The sequence below is a fragment of the Oryza sativa genome, chromosome 12 (assembly GCF_034140825.1).
Source record: "Oryza sativa Japonica Group chromosome 12, ASM3414082v1".
NCBI lineage: Eukaryota > Viridiplantae > Streptophyta > Magnoliopsida > Poales > Poaceae > Oryza > Oryza sativa.
The window spans coordinates 6825582-6846247 of NC_089046.1; the positions used below are offsets into that span (position 1 = coordinate 6825582).

A 20666-nucleotide genomic window follows, 5' to 3' on the forward strand; every position below is an offset into this window, starting at 1 on the left:
TGATGGTTCTTCTTGCAAAGAGAGTCAAGGCATAGGAGTAGTTTTATTTTTCACCTAATGGCATGTCTTCTGAGGCATCGGTTCGTTTGGAATATTATTGTACAAATAATCAAGCCGAATACAATGCTTTATTATTCGTCTTACAAGTGATGGAGATGATTGGAGCTAAACACGTGGAAGCGTTTGGTGATTCGGAATTGGTGGTGTAACAAGTTGCCGGAGCTTACAAATTCTTGGACAGATCACTAAATAGGCATCTTAATCAATGCTCGGATATTATTGCCAATTTTGATAATTTTGCTATTAGACATATTGCTAGGCATGATAATTCTAGAGCAAATGACTAAGCACAGCAAGCATCTGGCTATAATGTGAAGAGGGGAGTATTTTTTATATTAGAAGAGCCGGTGCTTATTTTAAACCTTTGAGCGAAATTGGCAAAATTGCAGACCAAGGGCGATCTGACCAGGTTGCACGGCCGGTCTGACCGGTGACCAGAGGCAGTCTGACCGGCTGTATACCGGCGGTCTGACCGGCCACCCTGGGCGGTCTGACTAGCCTTGCACGGCCGGTCTGACCGGTTCTGGACAGAAGGCTGAGGGGCATGATTCATTCGAAACGGAGGCCAAATTAATTGTAAATTCGGACGTTTGTGCCCAGGAAACAAAAGAGGATTGGAGAATTCCTTTGATTAGATATTTGAAAGATCTTGCACTTAAGGTTGATCGGAAGATTTAGCGGCAAGCGTTCAAATATACATTGCTTGAAGATTTAGATTACCGGAATATTGATGGAGTTTTATTGAAGTGCTTAGATGATGATCAATCTAAAGTGGCTATAGGAGAGGTGCATGAAGGAATTTGTGGAACTCATCAATCGGCCCATAAGATGAATTGGTTGCTTAGAAGAGCGGGATTCTATTGTCCACGGATGATTGAAGATTGTTTCAAATATTATAGGGGATGCGAAGCTTGTCAACGGTTCGGCAATGTTCAATTGGCGCCCGCCACCGTGTTGAACCCTATCATCAAACCATGGCCGTTCTGAGGTTGGGCTTTCGATTTCATTGGTCAAATTTATCCTTCGTCATCAAAGGGGCGTAGGTTCGTGCTAGTTGCAACGGGTTACTTCACCAAGTGGGCCGAAGCCGTGCCGCTCAAGAATATGACTCATACGGAGGTAATTGACTTTATTTTGAAGCATATTATCCATAGATTCGGTATTCCGCAAACATTAACTACGGATCAAGGAGCTTGTTTTATGTCTAAGGAAGTGAAGAGTTTTGCCAAATCTTATGGTGTTAAATTGTTGAGTTCTTCTCCTTACTACGCTCAGGCTAATGGACAAGCTGAGTCGAGTAATAAGACGTTGTTGAAGCTAGTAAAAAAGAAGATTGAGGAACACCCAAAGAAGTGGCATGAGGTGCTTTCTAAAGCATTGTGGGCGCATAGGATATCTAAACATGGTGCTACTAAAGTCACTCCTTTTGAGTTGGTTTATGGTCAAGAAGTCGTTTTACCGGTTGAAGTAAATCTTGGTTCTCTTCGTTATATCAGGCAAGATGATTTGTCAAGTGAAGATTACAAGACATTGATGGGAGACAACCTTGATGAAGTCATCGACAAGCGTTTGAAGGCTTTGGAGGAGATACAGAAAGAGAAGAAGAGGGTGGCCAAGGCATACAACAAAAGGGTGAAAGCAAAGTTGTTTCAAGTTGGAGACTTGGTTTGGAAGACAATTTTGCCTTTGGGTACCCGATCCTAGTTGGGAGGGTCCTTATCTAGTATGCGGTATTGTTCGAGGGAACGCATATTTTTTGGAGACACTTCAAGGCGTTTTCAGCGAGCAATCAATGGGAAATACTCGAAGAAATACTTCCTGAGCGTTTGGCAAGACGCTTAGGAGGTTCTATGGCTGGTAATTGGATTATCGCCCTAAGACCAAAAAACATGCTCTATGCTTTTAGATTCACGTTGTTCGTCAAAAAGCCAGGGGGGCATGTGTTTACACCTAAATTTGGCACATAGGAATAAAATAGGGAAAATTGACAAAGTTTAGAAGTTTGTCGGTTTTCCTCTGATTGGGTTGGTCTGACCGCTGGTTGTCGGCCGGTCAGACCGCCGACAGTGGGCCAGTCAGACCGGCGGTGTGTGGCCGGTCTGACTGGCAGAGTCCGAGCCCGAGTCTGTTTTATCGGGTTTCGAGGTTTCCTTTCTATCCCGAGTTGGACGTGGAGGAGGGCCTGTAGAGGGCAAGACCAACCTCTATATAAGGGACATGGCTGGTTCAATTGTAATCTCTCAACCAACTATCAATCAGTCGAATCGTTCTTTTACTTTTACTTCTAATTCTAGTTTAGTTTGTCTATCTTTGTCGACTTGCGCTGTAAATCGTCCGTCGCCGCTGCGAGAGTGCTTCACCTCTTTGTAGGTTTGTCCTCAAAACCTCCCGTTTTGCCCACGAGACGGGTAGTTATCCATCGTTCTATCTAGATCGGCTCCGCTAGCCGGTTTAGTTTATCAAAACCCATCTTGATTTAGCTTTTGCTAGATTGAGGTGGTTGGCGACTCTAGGATCACCGCAAAGCTTTGGGTGCTGCGATTATACTTGTCAACTTGTCACAAAAAGTTGCCAACAAAAGGCTTACAAAGTTCAAGGAATAAAACTTCTGTGAAGAGTAAACTGAATTGTTCCAGATAAAAGACCAGCTGTCCCCATCCCAATGACTTAGAGTTAAAACATTTAGCTCATCTTTTAAGATCAGAAAATCTTGGTAACCCCTAGCCGAAAGAGGTAGAGGTAATTGAAAACAGTCTTCAAATTCCTTAAACACAACATCCTTCACTGAATCGGTTTTATTCATGGCTAGAGCATATAAAGAACCATACTCTTGACATCTAATATTTCCATTCCATAGATCTTCCCAGTAAGTAACAGAGTTACCATAGTACACCAAACATTGGGCAATAGACCTAAAGACATCAGCATAACAGATAACATCTCTCCACCAAAAAGAACCCTTGTTTTGAATAAGGTGAGGCACTTTAGAGTTATAATAGGCTAATGGTTGTGTTGTGGCCAAGTATGTTGGCCCTAGGGGCAAAAATATTTCTATAAAGAGAGTGATTTGGGTGCCTAACACACTTGTTACTAACATGAGAGGACCCAAGTAATCTAGGTATCTAAAACTAGAAATCTCTTGTAGGAATACAAATCTGGTGGAAGAAGTTGGGTGATTGATAGCGGATGCACCAGAGAAGAGTCAATGTTATCCTCCCTTGATCCAAAAGGTGCATCACAAGACAACATCTTCTTTGGTGACAATGGAAAGTGAAAGATAATGGGATTAGGTAAAATTGCAATCTCAAATGACCTTTCCATCTTCAATGTTCTCTAGGTAAAATTAAATCTCTCAATTACAACATTCTGTTCGTTTCTCAATTATGCTCTATGTGTTACAATTGTCTTTTCACCGATGTTGATGTGACCATATTTAGAAGAAATGATTCCTCATTAGTATTTAAGGGTGTTATAACTGCAGTACTCCCTCTCTTCCATATTAAAGTCGATTTGATTTTTTAAAACTATTTTAGGTTTCATTAGATTTATAAAATTGTTTAGCAACATCTACAATACTAAATTAGTTTCATTGAATGTATCATTGAATATATTTTTTATAAAATATTTGTTTTGTGTTGGAAATTTTATTATATTTTTTCTATAAACTTTATTAGACTTAAAAATGTTTGACTTGGAAAAAAAATCAAAACTACTTATATAATATGAAATGGAAGATGTACTTGTTAAAAAGCAAAAGTCATTTCATGTTTGTGTATCTGAAACAGGATTTCCATCATTCAGTTATATATATTGAAATAAGTTTATAAAATCTAACAAGTCAAATGATATCAAGGCCATCTTTAGGATTTTGGAGGCACCCGAATGAAATACAAATTGAGACTCTAAAAGAGTTTTTTTTTCGAGGGGACAGGCAGGGAGCTCCTGCAATTCACTATAGAAGAAGAGAGTTGATCCAGTTTATAAGGGAAACCGAACCTAAAAACCTTACAACAGCACGGTTAATTAAAGGAAAACCGGCAAAAACCCCGACATTGACAAACTGAACCTAAGTACAGCCGTCCAACAAGAGATAACCTCCTAAAACGAAGCCTTCAAGAAGATTACGCCGACAACGGCGACATCGTCCGATCCTAACGAATCTAGGTTTTCACCCGGAGAAAACTCTTGAAGTGGAGTTGAACGAGGGCTCCAGTAGCAACGCCTTCAAGAAGGTGAACGGCGCCCAAGGGCATCGCCGTTGCTAGCACCGAGAGCGGAGCAAGACTTTCACCTCGGAGCACCCATCAACCATAGCATCCACGACGGGAGCCACCAAATGGCACCTGCACACCGAGGATACCTGCGATATTCACACCACCTGCACGACGACTGGACTCCAACCACCCCGTTCCCACCTGAGGACGCGCCGGATCTGGGCAAGGAGCCAGATCCGGCCGTCTTCCTCTCCACCAACGCCAGCTGATGCCTAGAGGGGCGCCGGAGGACGCCAGTGGCAGCCGCGGGGAGCCTCCGTGCTCTGGCCACCGCCGGCCGCCGCGCCGCCGCCGGATCCGGGTGCGCCACCGCCGGATCCGCGGCCTTGTCACGCCCAGAAATTCCCGAATAGAATTCCAAGCAGAATGTGCATTAAAATCCCCATCTAGGACCGGCCGGGGTACACAAACGACAATGTTGACATTCAGATCCACGTCTTACAAACATCATAAAAGTCTTACATAAATGCAACGAAAAAACGAAAGATAACTGGAGCTAAGCCTTGACTTGAACTGCAGCGGGAACACCACTCCACAGGCACCCTCGACGGCACGGACGAAGCTACTCCTCGGAGAAACCACCATCTGACACATACTCGTACTCTGGGGTTGGGGAAAATAGAGCAAGACTGAGTACTACCCACTGTACTCAGCAAGTCATACCGGAATAGGGGTATGATGCAGGGAATTATCAAAGGAGAGCTAGAGTGGTTCATTTGCATAAAGCGAGCATTTATAAACAGAGGTAGAAAGAATTAAACAGTTGTAATAATTAATCAATATTATTCATCCACTGTCCAACGCTATACCACGTTGCGATAGGCCCAACCATCCACCTATACTATCCAATTTCATTAGACCAAACTAGGGTGAGACTAATCACGGTGAATCTGGTTGACCGCCCATAACCGCGGGCACGGCTATTCGAATAGTTTTACTCTGATCAGAGGTGTACAACTGTACCCACAAGACACAGCCCCACGACACGTTTCCGTGCGCCGACATGCCACCACGACATACCGGAAAGAGGCCGTGACAGGACCCTTCGCATAACCCCCTCTAACCAAGCACACCACACCTCAAGTTTCACCCCCACTCCTCGCAAGGCAGCGGGCAGTCCCCTCTCGTGCCTAGGTGAATCCGCAAGCGACAGAGGCCGTCGCAGGGCCCGCCCCGCTCCATCACGCCCACCGTTGCCTGGATGCGTCAGCTAGAGGAAAGCTACACAACAAGCCCAGCCGTTGCCCACGCTGGCTTGTGGTAAGTACGATAAGTTCTTCCAGGGCATCCCGCGAACCGGTCCTTAACTGCCATGGGTGCGACCAACAAAACCATGCACCCACAGCCCACCATGTGATTCATTTTAATTATTCAACACCAAAGCGGTGGTACTAATCCAACATTACCATTAGAACCTACAGTCTAAACATTAATAGGATTTCCCCCATTGTGTGCTAGTTGAACTAAGCATGGCTAAGCAATTCCTAGTCCAAAGTCTATTCATGTTATAACCCAAGCTAACAAAGGAACATGGTACCAAAATAGCATGGCTGTAACAATAGGTAAACATCCCATAGTAACATTATAAAACGATGCAGTATTTGAAGAAAAACAATAGAGCATTTGCAATATAGGATCAACATGTTCAAGTGACAAGCATGACTTGCCTTGCTCTGCTGCTGGAGGAACCTCGGCGACTATCTCGAAGTACACCGGAGCGTCGGAAGAACTGGAATCTAAGCGACATACAAAGCAAACAATACAAATAGGCTATAAGACTACTGAAACATAGAACAAAACCATTTTTAATGGATTCTACAAATTTTTCTTGATTTACTGAGACTTGAATGGGCTTAAACGGAGCACGGATGAATTAGTTATGAATTTTAGAAGATTCACTGTGTTTTTACTATAAATGGAAAAATCCTTAATTGAATTATTGCGCAATAAATAAATCCCGGAGAGAGAGGGGCGGCGCCGACAAGTGGGCCCCACATGGCAGCGGCGCATGGGTGGTCGGTCTACCGTGGACCGGGACCACGCGGGTGGTCCACCGCCGGTCCACGGGATCGACGGCCCGGATCGGCCCGGGGCCGATCGGACGGTGCGGCGGTGGCCTGGCTCGGCTCGGCTCGGCACAAAGCCGGCCGGCCGGCCATGGCAAGGGCGGCGGCGCGCGCGCGTCCACCGGCGACGGCAAGCGGCGGCGCGGGCGGCGGCAGCGGACGGCGCCCCGGCGGCGGCGACGACCGAAGGCGACGGCGAGCGCGGGTGGCGGCGGCGCATGGGGAATCGGGGAAGGAAAGGAAAGGGGAGGGAGTCCTCACCGGAGGGGGCGGCGATGACCGGCGACAAGGAGCGACAGAGGGAGGTCGACAAGCGGCGGACGGGGACCAGGACGACCTAAAGAACGAAAAGGAAAAGGTTAGAGAGGGAGAAAGGGGCCATAGAAGGCGGGAACGCCGGCCGAAGGCGGTGGACATGGCGGCTCTCACCGTCGCACGGTGGGAATGGCGCTCCGGCGGCGAACCTCGACGGAGGAGGGGTGGACGGGGTGGATCTCGGCCACGCGAACCCGACGGCGGTGACGGCGCGGTGCGGCGGCGAGCCTAGCGGCAGCTAGCGGCGGCCGGAGTGGCGGGAAAGGCGGCGGCGGGTGGATGCACGGTGCGGGAGCGATAGAGAGCTCGGGAGAGTTCGGCGAAATGGGGAAAAAGAGAGAGGGGGTGGCGGCGGAGCTTAAATAGGGTGAGAGGGGGCCGGACGTGGCCGGGAGAGGCGGGAATCGCCGGCCGACGTGGGGGAGTGGGAGAGGAGAGAGAGGCGGGATTCGAAAATCGAATCCCGGCCGTCTCGGGAGCGCGGGCGAGCGGGAGAGAGGGGGAAGTGGGCGCGGGAGGCGCGGGTGCGAGGGCGACGTGGACGACGTGGCCCGGGAGGCGCGGACGCGAGGCGCGGCGGCGAGCGGCTAGAGGTTGGGGGAGGACCCGACAGGTGGGCCCCACCTGTCGGTGACCCTGAGAGAGAGGAGGGGGTGCGGGCTGAGCTGGGCCGTGGCCTCCGGCCGGCCCAGCAAGGCGCGGGGAGAGAGGAGGGGAATGGGCCGGCGGCCCACTAAGGGAAAAGGAAAAAGAAAAAGAAAAAGGAAGAAATGAATTTCCAAGGATTTAAATATTGTCTGTGCTCAATTTTAATTGATTAAAATTATTTCTAGAGCTCTGAAAATTCCACTAAAAATCTTGTTAGCGTATTTCGGCATGTAGAACTCAACAAAAATTCCACCTGCCAATTCCGATTATTATTTGCATTAATTTATTAAGGTTTACTCTTGCTTTACACAGGTATTTTCTTAAGACCATTTATAGCTTCAATTTAGGCTTGGGAAAGAACTTCGGGGTGTGACAGGCCTCCACCATCGCCACCCCAATGCCGTCGCCATCCCCGCCGCCATCACCCACAACACCACCCGGTGCAACTCGCCTCGACCGCCACCGTCGCCCGTCCCCGCCGCCGACGGCTTCCCCACCGCCAGCCCATCCTGCCAGATCCGGCCGGAACGGCGCGGATCTGGCGGACACCGCCGTCGCCACTCCGGGCGGCTCCCCAGGCTGCCCGAGCGCGAGGAGACGAGGAGCGCCCCGCCGCCGCCGTCCTTGTGGCTGCGTGGCTTCGCCGGCGGCCGCTCGGGCGACGGCGAGGCGGAGAAGGGGGTGGGGGTGGGGGAGAGGGGCGGCGGGGTCGTCGCCTCCCGAGCCGCCCCTGGGGAGTGCGACGTGAGAGGGTTTTTCACTCTAAAAGAGTTTTGAGAAATTCATATGTCTAATATAAATATGGCATACTTTTGGTCAAATTACTAATTTAATTCAAATACCAATTCAGGGCTGATGAGGATTGAGGAGTCTAGGACGAGGAGAAGAGGAAAACAAGAAGGCAAAGGCAGCCACAGCCATCCCCCAGCCGCTAGGGCTTAGGCACTCGGCTCGTCCCACCGCCGCTCGCTAGCTGCTCCCGACCTCGTAGCTCGGCGTCATGTCATCATCGTCGTCGTCTCTTCGCTCTCTCTAGACGCACGCAGGCACAAGCGTGCAATAGTCGGGAATTGCTGAATTGGACTTGCGAGGAGTCGTGACGTCTTAGCCTCGACGCACGCACGCGATTACCACGAGTTGCGAGAGAAGCGACGTGTTCGCCTAGGGCTGTCTTTTTTTTTTGTTTCTCGCTTGCTCCCTAGCAGGCCTATCTAGCCATATAATATCTTGTCCAGATTCGTAGTATTAGAATATGTCACATTTATCCAAAATCTCTTATATTTTAGAACAGATGGATTAGCTCATTCCGAGGTGGGCCCTCAAAAATTTGGGGCTTTTTGCAGCCGCGTGTTCGTTCATGGCTATAGATGGTACTGGATTATATTTTGATTTGCCATCAATGACTAAAAGTATTATAAATATAGGTAGATTTGTTTGTTAATTATAAATACTCCTTCGTAGGTACTTTTACAATATTACTATTTTATTTGATATTATTGTTATATTCTAATAGAAATGGTCAAAGTTGTACGAATAAAAATAATGTATTATTTTAAAACGAAGGGAGTATACTACTTGGTAATTCTATGTACAATATTTATTTAATTTTTAACACTAAGTATTTGAGAAAGTATCGATGGTCAGAAATTCATAATTTATAAGTTTGACGAAAACTTGTCAAATATCTTTTAGGCAGGGCATACCTAGTAAAAGATACTGTAATTTTTGTGAGTAATTAAGTACTTTTGACATAAAACTATGTGAAATATTTCAATTGTACTGTATAACTACATATTTCAAACAAAAGTTATCATGAAATTTTAGATTTGACACATTGTATTATAAATTATGTATGTCCCATCAATTTTATCACAGAAGGTACATATTTCACTATTATACCTTATGGTTCGAATGTAGTTAGAAACTTTTTGGTTTAAGCTTGATGACATTGTTGATTGGACCGACCAACTTTGGTCTAGTATCTATGGAACAGTTATTTACATATAATGGCATAATTTCTGGATTATTTGATAATCACCATAACGAAGACAGATTATATCTATATTCTGTTTAGTTTTCGTCAAAAAAATATTGTGAGATTTATAGTCTTACATTATTAAGACTTAAATCATGTTTTTATTAATTTATTATCACTATAAAAACTGCCCGTGCCAGAAAGCCAATTAACTATTTTTTTAATCTATCAATCACTTTTCACCTATACTCAATAACTCATGTTTACCCCCTTTTTTTTCTTCTACAAAAACTTACTAAAATTGTATAAATGGTTATTTATCCTCACTGATAGGGAAGGAAAACACGATGAAAGTAAACCATAGAAATACATCAACATTCATTGATGAAGAGAGCTATAGTTTGCGTACATCTAATATTTACATGTATCTTTGCAAAAATGATATCCATCCAAGTGCACGAGTTTACATCACAGGTACAACTCTTATTTCCAATTAGCATTTTTCTTGGTGCATTGTGCACAAGAAAGACAGCAAATTTCAGATGGCTCTGTTCGGCTGTTTGATCCATTGCTACAGAGTACAGACACAAATTACTATGCTTGATATATAGCTGTGTTGCAGCCGAACAAACCCAATGGGCGATCGAACTGCACTGCATAATGCATGCGGCGCATAACAACATTCTTGCAACGATAAATCAATATCATAGGTTCGACAGCATCAACAATTAGGCAAAGCAAATTAAAAGGCCCTTGATTAAGAAAATCGCAAAGTTAAATTGCGACGGATCCCATGTGATTAGGCAGAAATTTAAGATTCAAAGTGATTAGGCAGGGAGTAATTGGTGGAAGAACTAACAGTGCGGTGAGATGCTACGTGATGGGTTTGGATGGTCCTGGATCTAGGTGCCCGCCTGAGGCGGCGAAGCATGTCAGTGCAGCGATGGAAATTGATTGATTGATGAATCAACCCTGTCAGAATGCCTCTCGGCGCAGCATGACACCACTGGTTGTTCGGCGAGACGCCGTGAATGCCAAAGGCGTGCAACAGAAGGGCGCAATTAGAGAAAAGGAAAGGAAGCCAACCGATCGGTTTTTTTCCTTTATTTTTTTTTCTTTTTGGTTACTGACTGTGACACGGGCGATCGCTGCTAAGTGGACTCTCGTTTTGTTGCTAACGAGAGACCTCTGTCCCGATTCTTCCTTAGCAAATAGAAAATATATTCTTACCTTCTATACTTTAAATAAATTTTTCTCTTAAATCACTCATCCGATATACGATATGAAGATTTCTTTCACTGCGTAAACTTTGAGCATGGTAAACATGATGCATGAATTCATATGGTAATTTTCGTTACTGCATCTCAGGATTGGAGCTTTATCTAGGATAGACATAATTGTGAAGATAGTGAAACAATATACTTAAGGAGTACTGTACTGTAGAGACGTATCGTACGAGTATTTCTGAATTCTTGTTAACTTTGTACCAGTTACATGTTATATTTGTCTCATGTTCAACTCTGTACCAAATATATTTGTTGCGTTGGTGAATTGAAATAGGAACAGGAATTGGACTAATAGAAATTTAAATAGGAATATAAATAAATAGGTAGTACATGAACTTGGTATTTTGATTTCCCTTGTGATTTGGTCTGTATGTCAGGTGGGGTTGGGAGGGAATAGGACAGAAGTTAGATTAGATTTCTCGTTAGACTAAGTTAGATTAGATTTTTGTCAGGTGGGACGGCAGAAACAATACGAATCTTTTAAGTATGTAAATAAAAAGGTAAAGAAGTAGAGAAATAGGTAGTTTTATGGTACTGTGTCTTATAAATATAGTTAAAAAAAAGGGTCTACTTCACTCCCTCAAACTATTTTGTCTGAGCACTCAACCCCTAATAATTTATTTCTTTCTATATATAAGTTATATAATGTACATTGGTATATGCTTTACAACTTACATCTCAAACATTACTTAAATTTTTTTTATCACTGTTTACAAAAAACAAGATTGATTTAAGCATCAAAACTTAGTTATAAGCAAACAATCATGATGAAATCTGCAAATATTTTGAACCTTTGATAATGGTATTCCCTCCGTCCCACTCGCCAAGACGCGATCAAATTTGGCACAGTCCGTAAAACTAATCTTTTCTTTAAATTTTTTCTATATTATAATGTTGGCAACAAAATAGTAATGACATAAAAATAATTTTAAATGACAATCCAATAAAAATTTTTTCATCAAATAAAATTTAATTTATAATAAAAATATTTATCGGTAAAATGTGTGCGCATTAAGTGTGACGAAGGGGTATCATCTATGGGTCGAAAAAAGGTTCAGCTTAAAATGATACTTGTGTAAAGAGAAAATGAAAAGGAGAATTGCTATTAAGCATAAATTATTTTTAAAAGTTTAGAGAGTAAAATGAGAAAAAATAATAATTTATGGGTTAAGTGATCCAATTAAATTAAACAGTTTGAGAGAGTAACCGATTTTTTTTTATTTATCGTAATTATTATATATTATTGTAATTAAGTAAGTAGTAAATGCTGAGAAATTCAGGAAAATAGGATGGACGCTATTTGTGATGACGTCCAGATATTCAGGAAATTCAGGAAAATATTCATCACAACAGCAACGAGGTGATACAAATATACACCCATGAACATGTGTGTTTTTACATCCTAGTAGTGCAACGGCCGGATATTTTTCATTACTGAATGGAACATCCATTATATTTAAAATAATATGTAATTATCGTTCTCTCACACCAAACAAAGTAACGAGAATGGGAGTAGGCAAGCAGCAGGTGAAAATATATTCGGTCATCCAATCCAATCTGTTGAGCACCCTTCTGTCAAAATGACCCAATTTCCTGAAGACCTATCAAGAACTAAGACGAGCATCTCCATGTTTTTCTATGTTTTTTTTTTGTAACATTTTTCATGAATAATGTCTTACACCCTTCCCCATATATAACTTGGGTCCAAAATGGTAGTAGTGGTAGCCAACTTAACCATGCAACTCACCAAGTCTGTACCAACCAGAACAACAATGTTTGGCTTCAAAACACATGACAATACCATAACAGACGGTTCCAAAACACTTGGCCTAGGCACACACCCATCAAAATCAAGTAAACCATGTTCCGAAAAGAGAAGACCTCCAACCATCTCTATCAACACCAGCACTCGCCGCCGCATACCCTATCGTGACGATGAATAGGGTTCAAGGCTCGACGGCTGCACACAGAACCGGTAGAAACGGTTGCGGCTTCCCTCTGCCCAAGGTGAAACCCCGCGTGCCATCTGGCATGCGAGGGCCGGGAGGCTGCTTGGTGGCTCCAATTGGCAGCTGCGGGTGCTGCTCAGGCTTGGTTTGCTGTTGATTGGGCGGAGTCCCAACATGATGAGCGCCACCACGGTTGCCACCTTGGTGGTGGTGGTTGTTGGCGTGGTGATTGTGGTGCTGACCGTTGTGGTAGTTCTGGTTGTTGAAATGGTTGTTGTTATGCTGATGGTAGCCACGCCCTCGCCCTCTGCCACCACGTCCACGACCTCTGCCACGTCTTGGACCTTCCTTATCATTGGAACTGTCATCAAACTGTACAACATCAAACGTGTTAGGGACCCATTACGGTGCTCATAGGAGTTTTCATTCATCACAACTCACAAGGAAGAAGAGCAAGATTGCACAAAGCAGAGATAAGATGCAAAATGAATATGGACCAGTAAAAAGACTCAAACAAACATGGTTTGGTGGATTGGCAGTAAATAGCAGATTCTCGGTAAACTTTATGTACAGTATATGACAGCCAGTTTGTTATCTGCTTTCGAGATATTGCAAGCTTATCAGGGAGTTTTTCTGTGTGTTATTTGAGGTAGGACATTATGTATCTTGGTTCGCTCTAGTTCTTACCAAGTGATCTGGCAACATATCTGACAATTGAGAGGGTTCTTCGAGTTGCTTCTCATTTGATTGGTTTGAAGTGGAGACATCCTCCTCGCCATTTCCATCAGCTTCATGCACTCCCTTTTTCCCTTTGCCTGCCCCCTTTGTCTGCATTTTAGAAAAATAACACCAAAACTGGAAGATGAGACTGTACTTACACGTCAAATTAAAAGCAGCCCATGATGCACACATGCAATTCCTGTTTGCACTGTAACAGGTATCATATAAATTTCGAGAAATTTGGTTAATATGTATAACAGATAACAAGTACATAAAAAAGGAGGGCTTGTCACAGTTGATGACGGCATTAAAAGGGCATATAGTGACAAAGGTCCCCTGAACAAACACGCCAGTAACTGTAGAGCTAAAAAGTTCTATTTATATCAATCAGCCCACATATGATACATTTCTGAAGGAAACAACAAAATACAATATCCAAAAGCAGACGTTAGGTTTCAGCGGCCAGAAATTTGCATTTCACCGATAAACATATTCATGCATGGTCAACTCGTACAAGTGCATATATCAACAGGAAAAATAGAAAGCTACCATATGTGCTACTATAAAGTTAATTAACAAGATTATTAGTTAATTACCATGCAAGTATTCAATAACCTAACTCTAAGCCCATTTCTCCAGTTCTTCTCATCATTAAGCTCCAGAATCTGCATTGGATCAGACAAAGTAATAAGAATATATGGTCAAAGAAGTACTGCTTCATGAAATTCAAAACAATTAACACGTACCGCTTTCTCAGCATCTTCAAGGGTCTCATACTCCACAAAAGCATGCAGCTATTCCCAAAGAAAAATAAATATCACTTCATTAACAAACCAATGAACAAATGCTATTGTAAAAACGTAAGACTAAGCAGAAAGGATTATTCAAAGAACTGTAGAGTGTCAAATGATAATTTCAACCATGCAGTGTTGTGATTATATTGATTAGGTGCTCCGAGGCTATTAGCTCAACTATAGACCTAGTCATCTGACCAGTCAGCAACTAGTCATCCATAATAGTCGGCAACTAGAAGGGGAGGAAAATGTTAGTTGGGCTTGAGCGCCTAAAGGCTACAGCCCCCTCCCTGGACCTAGTGGCACTCTGGCCCTGCCTCACTTCCCCTTCTCAAGCTGCTGAAGGTGCCAAGCAGGAGAAGATGAGCTACTCCAGCTCCCCCTCCAATGATTATTCTTCTTTCTCAAGCTATTCTGCTCCTCTTACTCTCAGTAGCTACTCTGCCCCTATCACTGATTAGTCATGACTAATCGTCTAGTTGGTAGCCATACGAGTAGGTTCAACTAGCCAGTTTGAAAACATTGAACCATGTTGCTTGTTTTGTTGGGAAAAGTAACAATAACATCAAATTTTCAGGAAAAGTATAATGACAACTTCAACTATGTTGCACATTTTCTAAAAAGAAGTAAAAAATAAACAAGAAAATTTCACGCATGTTTTAAAATAAATGATTTGGCACATTGAAACACAACATGAATGAGACCTCATCTCTTATAGCTAAGTGAAAAAACTTCCATGATGATAAAGGTGTCAAAAAAGGAAAAAAAGAATTGCAGGCTTACAGCAGAAAAGCATATGGATGAGGGCTAACAATGTGTTCAAACTAGCAAGTAAATCAAGCAAGAATATGACAAAAACTAACAAATATTGTGCCCCATAGATCCAAGAGAAATGTTCACCTCGAGTGAACAGCCACTATTACCCAGCTTGGCAAAATAGAACTTCTTGTAGCTTTCAGAATTGATTTCAGCAATTATCAAAAACATAAGTACATCTAGCTGTCACTGAAGTTGAAACCAACGCTAAATGGGGAAGTCTATCTTAGTTCTTAAATAAGGGACAAGTCTCAAGCATACATCCGTAAGCCTTCTTACTGATAAATGTTCTAATATAATTTATCTGCAGTAGAATGCACTCGGGCAATACTGCTAGAGGATGAAAGTTTGGGAATGATTCTAATGTAATTGATACAATTCCATAAGAATAAAAAATAATTAGTATTCACTTACCAACAATATTATGAATTTATGATAACATAATTTATAACAATTGAATGGGAATTACCTTGTTGGCAAACAGCATATCTAGCTTGGCAGATCTATTAGTAGCAGGACTATTGCCATTTGAAGATTGAGGATAACAGGTTCGAATGGTCTTCACACTAGAACATTAAAAAGTCGCAATATATTATTTTTCTAAGATCCTCAAAAGGGGAAATAGGATGCTCACATGTTGCAAACTCCTACCTGCCAACAGTTGAAAAGATCTTCATAAGATTCTGATAACAGGGATCACCAGGAAGATTTTCTGCAACAACTATTCGGGACTACAACAAAGATGAAGAAGCCATATAAATCAGTGTAGATTATCACAAATTTACAAAAAAATAAGATAAACAGCATGCGATTGAGATTCATGAATACCTGCAGGTCCTGCATATCAGATACAGTAAATGACTGCAGCCTCTTTACTCTTTTTCCATCATCACTTACAACCTGCAATGTGAATGGAATAAGTAGATAAAACAGGAATTTTTTTTTGGCTAGAAATATCAGTAGATAAAAAATTGGTGTTTTACTCCTAAAAATAAACATATGTTGTCCTTCAAAGATAACCATCATAAAGTGAGCATACCACAGTACGGAATGAAGAAACTTACAAGTTTTGATGAGGTTCGAAGAGCGGCGGCAAGCATTGAATTATTATGCACTAAAGCTTTTATTTTATTGAAGCCGGCAATTACTGTTATTGGCACTGCATTCATGAAAAAGAAGAAATGTTACCACCAAACATGGCTTGTTATAAAATATAATATTCCAAACAAAACCTAATATTCCCTCTCTTAACCCAAATATTTAGGAAAATAATTAATAACCTAAAAACAATCATCTTTCATCTGGCAATATCAAGCATATCCATGTACCAACATCTAGGAGGACCAAAAAAAATTCCCACTTTTGGAAATAATAGGAGATAGTTCTTTTTCACTAGTAAAGCTTAGCAAAAAAGAGTTTGTTTATACTAGTAAAGCTTAGCAAACTATTGTAAGAAAAATGTTTACCCACAGCCATTTTGTTTTGAAAAAATGTATTACTTTTAGACATCATTATAATCATGTAAAAAAATAATCAATTTCTCCAAAAATTAAATTCATTCAAATAATTATACACAACTCACCATATCCCTCAGGGTCCTTGGTAATAAATCTCATCAAGTGTTCTGTTGTTGCTAGGTTTATATCACTGAAATAGTACTCCACCTACAAAATTGTCCTCAAATAGTTTCAGGCAAGAGAAAACACAAAAGAAAAGATAAGGAGGTGTCAACATGATTATCAAGATGGCAAGGCAAGTATGAAACCATATGAACTTGATTATGGCATCAACTGGAAGAGTAGATGAAAAAAAAAAGAGAAAAGGCACAAAGAATCCACACCAACTGGCCCAGAAAGTCCCACAAACAAAACTCTATGCTCTGAAGAGACAACTAGTAACAACCAGAACTCCAGAAGGCTTGCTGCCACCAGAACAGGGACGATACAGCAGGGTTAGGTAGAGAACTAGCCACACTGCCACAGTTGCTACAAGTCGACAACAATGTTCGCTGCCCAGCACCATGAAAAAAACTATAGGGAACTAAGGATAGTGGCAGCAACAGATACAGCAAGGTACAGCCCTATAAGGCTAACATCTGACAGCAGTGCGACTCCCTGGCAGCAAGCCCGCAGCAATGAATAAGAGGTATACCCAGCATCAGATCTATTGATCCCCTATCAAATCAAGGCAATTTTACCTACAGTCCCCTTCTCCCGTCTCTTTTCTCATCTACCTCATAGGCAATGGCTAACTAACTCCCTGGAGAGCCTTAACACAGAGGAGTCACCTAGGTAAACATGAGACGAACTCTAAATAACTATATCTATGCGAAAATAAGCACATTATCCTTCTCTCTCTGACTGATCTACTAGACACTACAAAACAACACGACTAACGCTATTTGACAGGACTTGGCATCCTTTGGGAATTTATGACCATCCGAAAAAACTCCATTTAATGTAGCTTTTTAAAGATTTACATATTTGTCAACTGATTAGTTATTACAGATTACATAAGCAATAATGTTTTACTATTTGTGTAAAAAATATCTTAAATGTCCTAACTCTTGACCACTGCACATCAGTTCCAAACAGAACCATACTTTCCTACTACCTATTTACAAGCCTGTGTCTATTTAAAAAGCAGTCCAATGAAAATTGAATACACAAATAAAACATAGGAACATATTTTGCACAGCTGAGTCACAATTATGTATGATCTGATTGCAACAGCTGCCTCCACTAAATTCTAAATAATAAAGTCAATAATAAAGTCATGAAGGACAAAAGTATTTCTGTTGTATTCTGCAGTTTTATAAAGTAGACTAGATGCTCACTGCTATAACACTAGCCTATTAGGAATGTTTCCCTCAATCATGATAGAGATTCACTAAACAAACAGCTGATTAGATAAAATTTCACCAAATAATTTAGAACTTCACTATGTTAGTACACTTAAATGTTTTCCAAACCAAGGCTGCAAGGCAACCATGTGCTTGAAAGGCGCCAGGATGCCAAGGCATCCAGGGCAGGCACCTAAGTGTCACTGAGGCAAGGTAAGGTGAACTAAGACCCTGTTTAGCACAGCTCCAATTCCAAGTTTTTTGGAACTGAATTTTCCTAGGTACAGATCAAACTCCAAGTTTGTTTGAGCTGGGTTTTACTAGCTCCAAAAATTCTGGAGTTGGAACTGGGGCTAGATCAAAGGTTGTTAGTGTGAGATATTCTGTTCACGCTTTAGGCTAAAATTAGATTATTAGATCACTTTATTTTAAATAGTAAATTCTATTTCTGCAAGAAACTAGGAGTTGGAACCATGCCAAACAGGGCCTAAAGCAGAATGGAGGAGAATACATGGGCAACGTTGAACAGAACAGAAACAAACCAAGCAGAACGGAGCAAACAACGCCACAACAACCATGTTTCAAATAACCATCCACAACCACAGGTGCTCTCGATGCTCAGCACAACAGACTACTCCCTCCATCCAGGTTTGATCAGCACGTTCCATCTTGAGAAACTAAGGAGATATTAACTCCCCATGTTAATCAGTCTTAGGGGACACATCGTCCATGCTACATTCACGAAAAAAAGGAGCCATGCACATCCGTTCTGCATGAGATCAGCTACATACTTTGTTTTCCTTTCTTTTAGTTGATTGTTGTTTAGCCGGCGAACCAAAACATCGATTTTTGGGGATCTGATAGAGCCGTGAAATGCATTACTCCTGAGATGCAAAACGTGCTGGCAGAGTAACTCTGCGTGCGAACCGAAAAGGGCGAGTGGCCTGCACCCGAGACGCAACGGGTGGGCCCATGGGTAATGCGACGATCAATATTAGAAATTGTTAGGCACAGATCATTTTTTAGAAGGAGTATCACATATGAAGAACCTAAGTTGAACAGCACCAAACACCTCACCAATTAAGGGAATTTAGCGATACATTGTTTCTACACATAACTAGGAATTTTTCATAAATTGCATCCCAAAATGTTTGTGCATTCTTAAAATTAGCGTAATCAGCCACTACAAACAGCATCTACTCAGTACTTGAGCCAACTCAGAACGCTGTTTAAGACAATACATGATCAGTAAACCCAAAACCTAAACATTCTAATCGATTTTTCCCCTAAATCATCACAATATAATTTGCTGAATACTACTACTGTTTATGATACATCTATCTACGGGGAAATAGATGCCTACCTGCTTGGTAATCTTGTGCACCACCTCGTCGGGGAACCCGTCGACCAGTGGCTCCGCCGCCTCCGTCGCATCCGGGTCCACTTCCGCCTCCTGCTCCTCGGCGGCGGCGGCGGCGGCGAACTGACCGCCCCTCACAGGCGCGTAGTACTCGTACGGCCGGTGATGCGGCGGCGGCGGCGCGAAGAAGGCCGCCCGCGGCGGGGGAGGCGCCGCGGCGAACACGCGGATCACCGGCGGCGGCGGCGGCACCACGGGGGCGGCGACCCGCGGCACGAACTCCGGCGCCCCCGCGTTGAGGCGGCTGGCCGAGCCGCTCCTCTGCAGGCCCCGCTCCGCCGCCGCGGCGGCGATCTGGTCGGCGACCTCCTGCTGCGGCATCAGGGCAAGCGGCGGCGATAGCCCGGTAGCTACTAGTAGCTCGTGATGGCGGCGGCGATAGCGGCGGCGGGGTAGTAGCCGCGGTGGCGGTGGGTGGGTACAGGGGAGAGCTTGCGGTGGCGGAGAAGGGGAGCTCTCAAAAATCTAGGGTTCCGGTGAGGTCGGGTATTTATAGGGCGCTGACTCTCGCGGCGGGGGAAGGGGCGGCGACTGTGGGGGTGGGTGGGTGGACCCGGTGTACGGTGGGGGTGAATGGGAGCCGTCCAATCTGCCTCGAGATTCGGGATGGCCTTAACTGGGGTATGGACGCGGTGTAGAGAGCAGGGAAGCGCGCGACCCAGCGAGGAGAGTGGAAGGAAGAGGAGAGGAGAGAGGGAGACCCCTGGTGTGTGGGGACAGGAGAGGAACAGAAAATATCTCTTGCTCTCTCTAAACAAAATAAGGACAGAAATATTGCTCTTTGGGCAGGTTCAATACTAGAGTATGGTCTCTTAAATAATATTTTATATGATTATTTAGAGACCATGTTTTTATAATAGTTGAGATAACAAAGGCTCTAATTATTAACTCGAAAAATATTTTTTTTATTAATATTCTTTCCCTTTTTTCACCTTCGTGCAACCATTTTTCCATATTATAGTGATTAAGAGTCGTTGTTAAGCCGTTGTTATACATAACAATGATGTTTTGTCTCTTATTTTTCTCTTTCCTCTATGTCAACAAGTATTCCTAATTAGCTACACTAAGAAACCACTATTGACAACCATTGTGCATGCCCTTAGTGTTTATTTTTCTTAAAATGGCCAAATTTATTTAGTGTTACTCTATATTAAATAAGAGAATATATTATAATCTATTGTTACCCTATTGAGAAATATAAAAGTTTATAAAGTAGAACAAAGAGACTTCATAATTTGGATTGTTGCATGAGATGGGAGCACAATAAAGCTGTGTTCGGCACCCCTTTTCCCGATCCATCTCCCTCGTCTATCGTACTCATGCCTTTTAAACTGCTAAACAGTGTGTTTTTGCAAAAATTTTCTATACGAAAGTTACTTAAAAATCAAATTAATCTATTTTTGAAAAAAAATAGCTAATACTTAATTAATCACGCGCTAATAGACTGTTCTATTTTCCGCGCGTACTATTTCGGTTGGGAACATGGATTGGCGAACACAGC

General features: G+C 42.8%; 1 protein-coding gene across 1 annotated transcript; it reads right to left on the bottom strand.

Moving 5' to 3' along the window:
- Nucleotides 1–12253: 12253 nt before the first annotated feature.
- Nucleotides 12254–19624, bottom strand: LOC9269121 (la-related protein 6B). The gene is made up of 10 exons (XM_015764687.3): nt 19109–19624; nt 16486–16567; nt 15968–16062; nt 15732–15803; nt 15555–15634; nt 15373–15469; nt 14040–14087; nt 13890–13958; nt 13261–13401; nt 12254–12945 (listed from the first exon to the last, which is right to left on the bottom strand). Exons 1-10 carry the CDS (start codon nt 19484–19486, stop codon nt 12571–12573), a joined length of 1437 nt encoding a protein of 478 aa, XP_015620173.1. The 5' UTR covers nt 19487–19624; the 3' UTR covers nt 12254–12570.
- Nucleotides 19625–20666: the final 1042 nt, after the last annotated feature.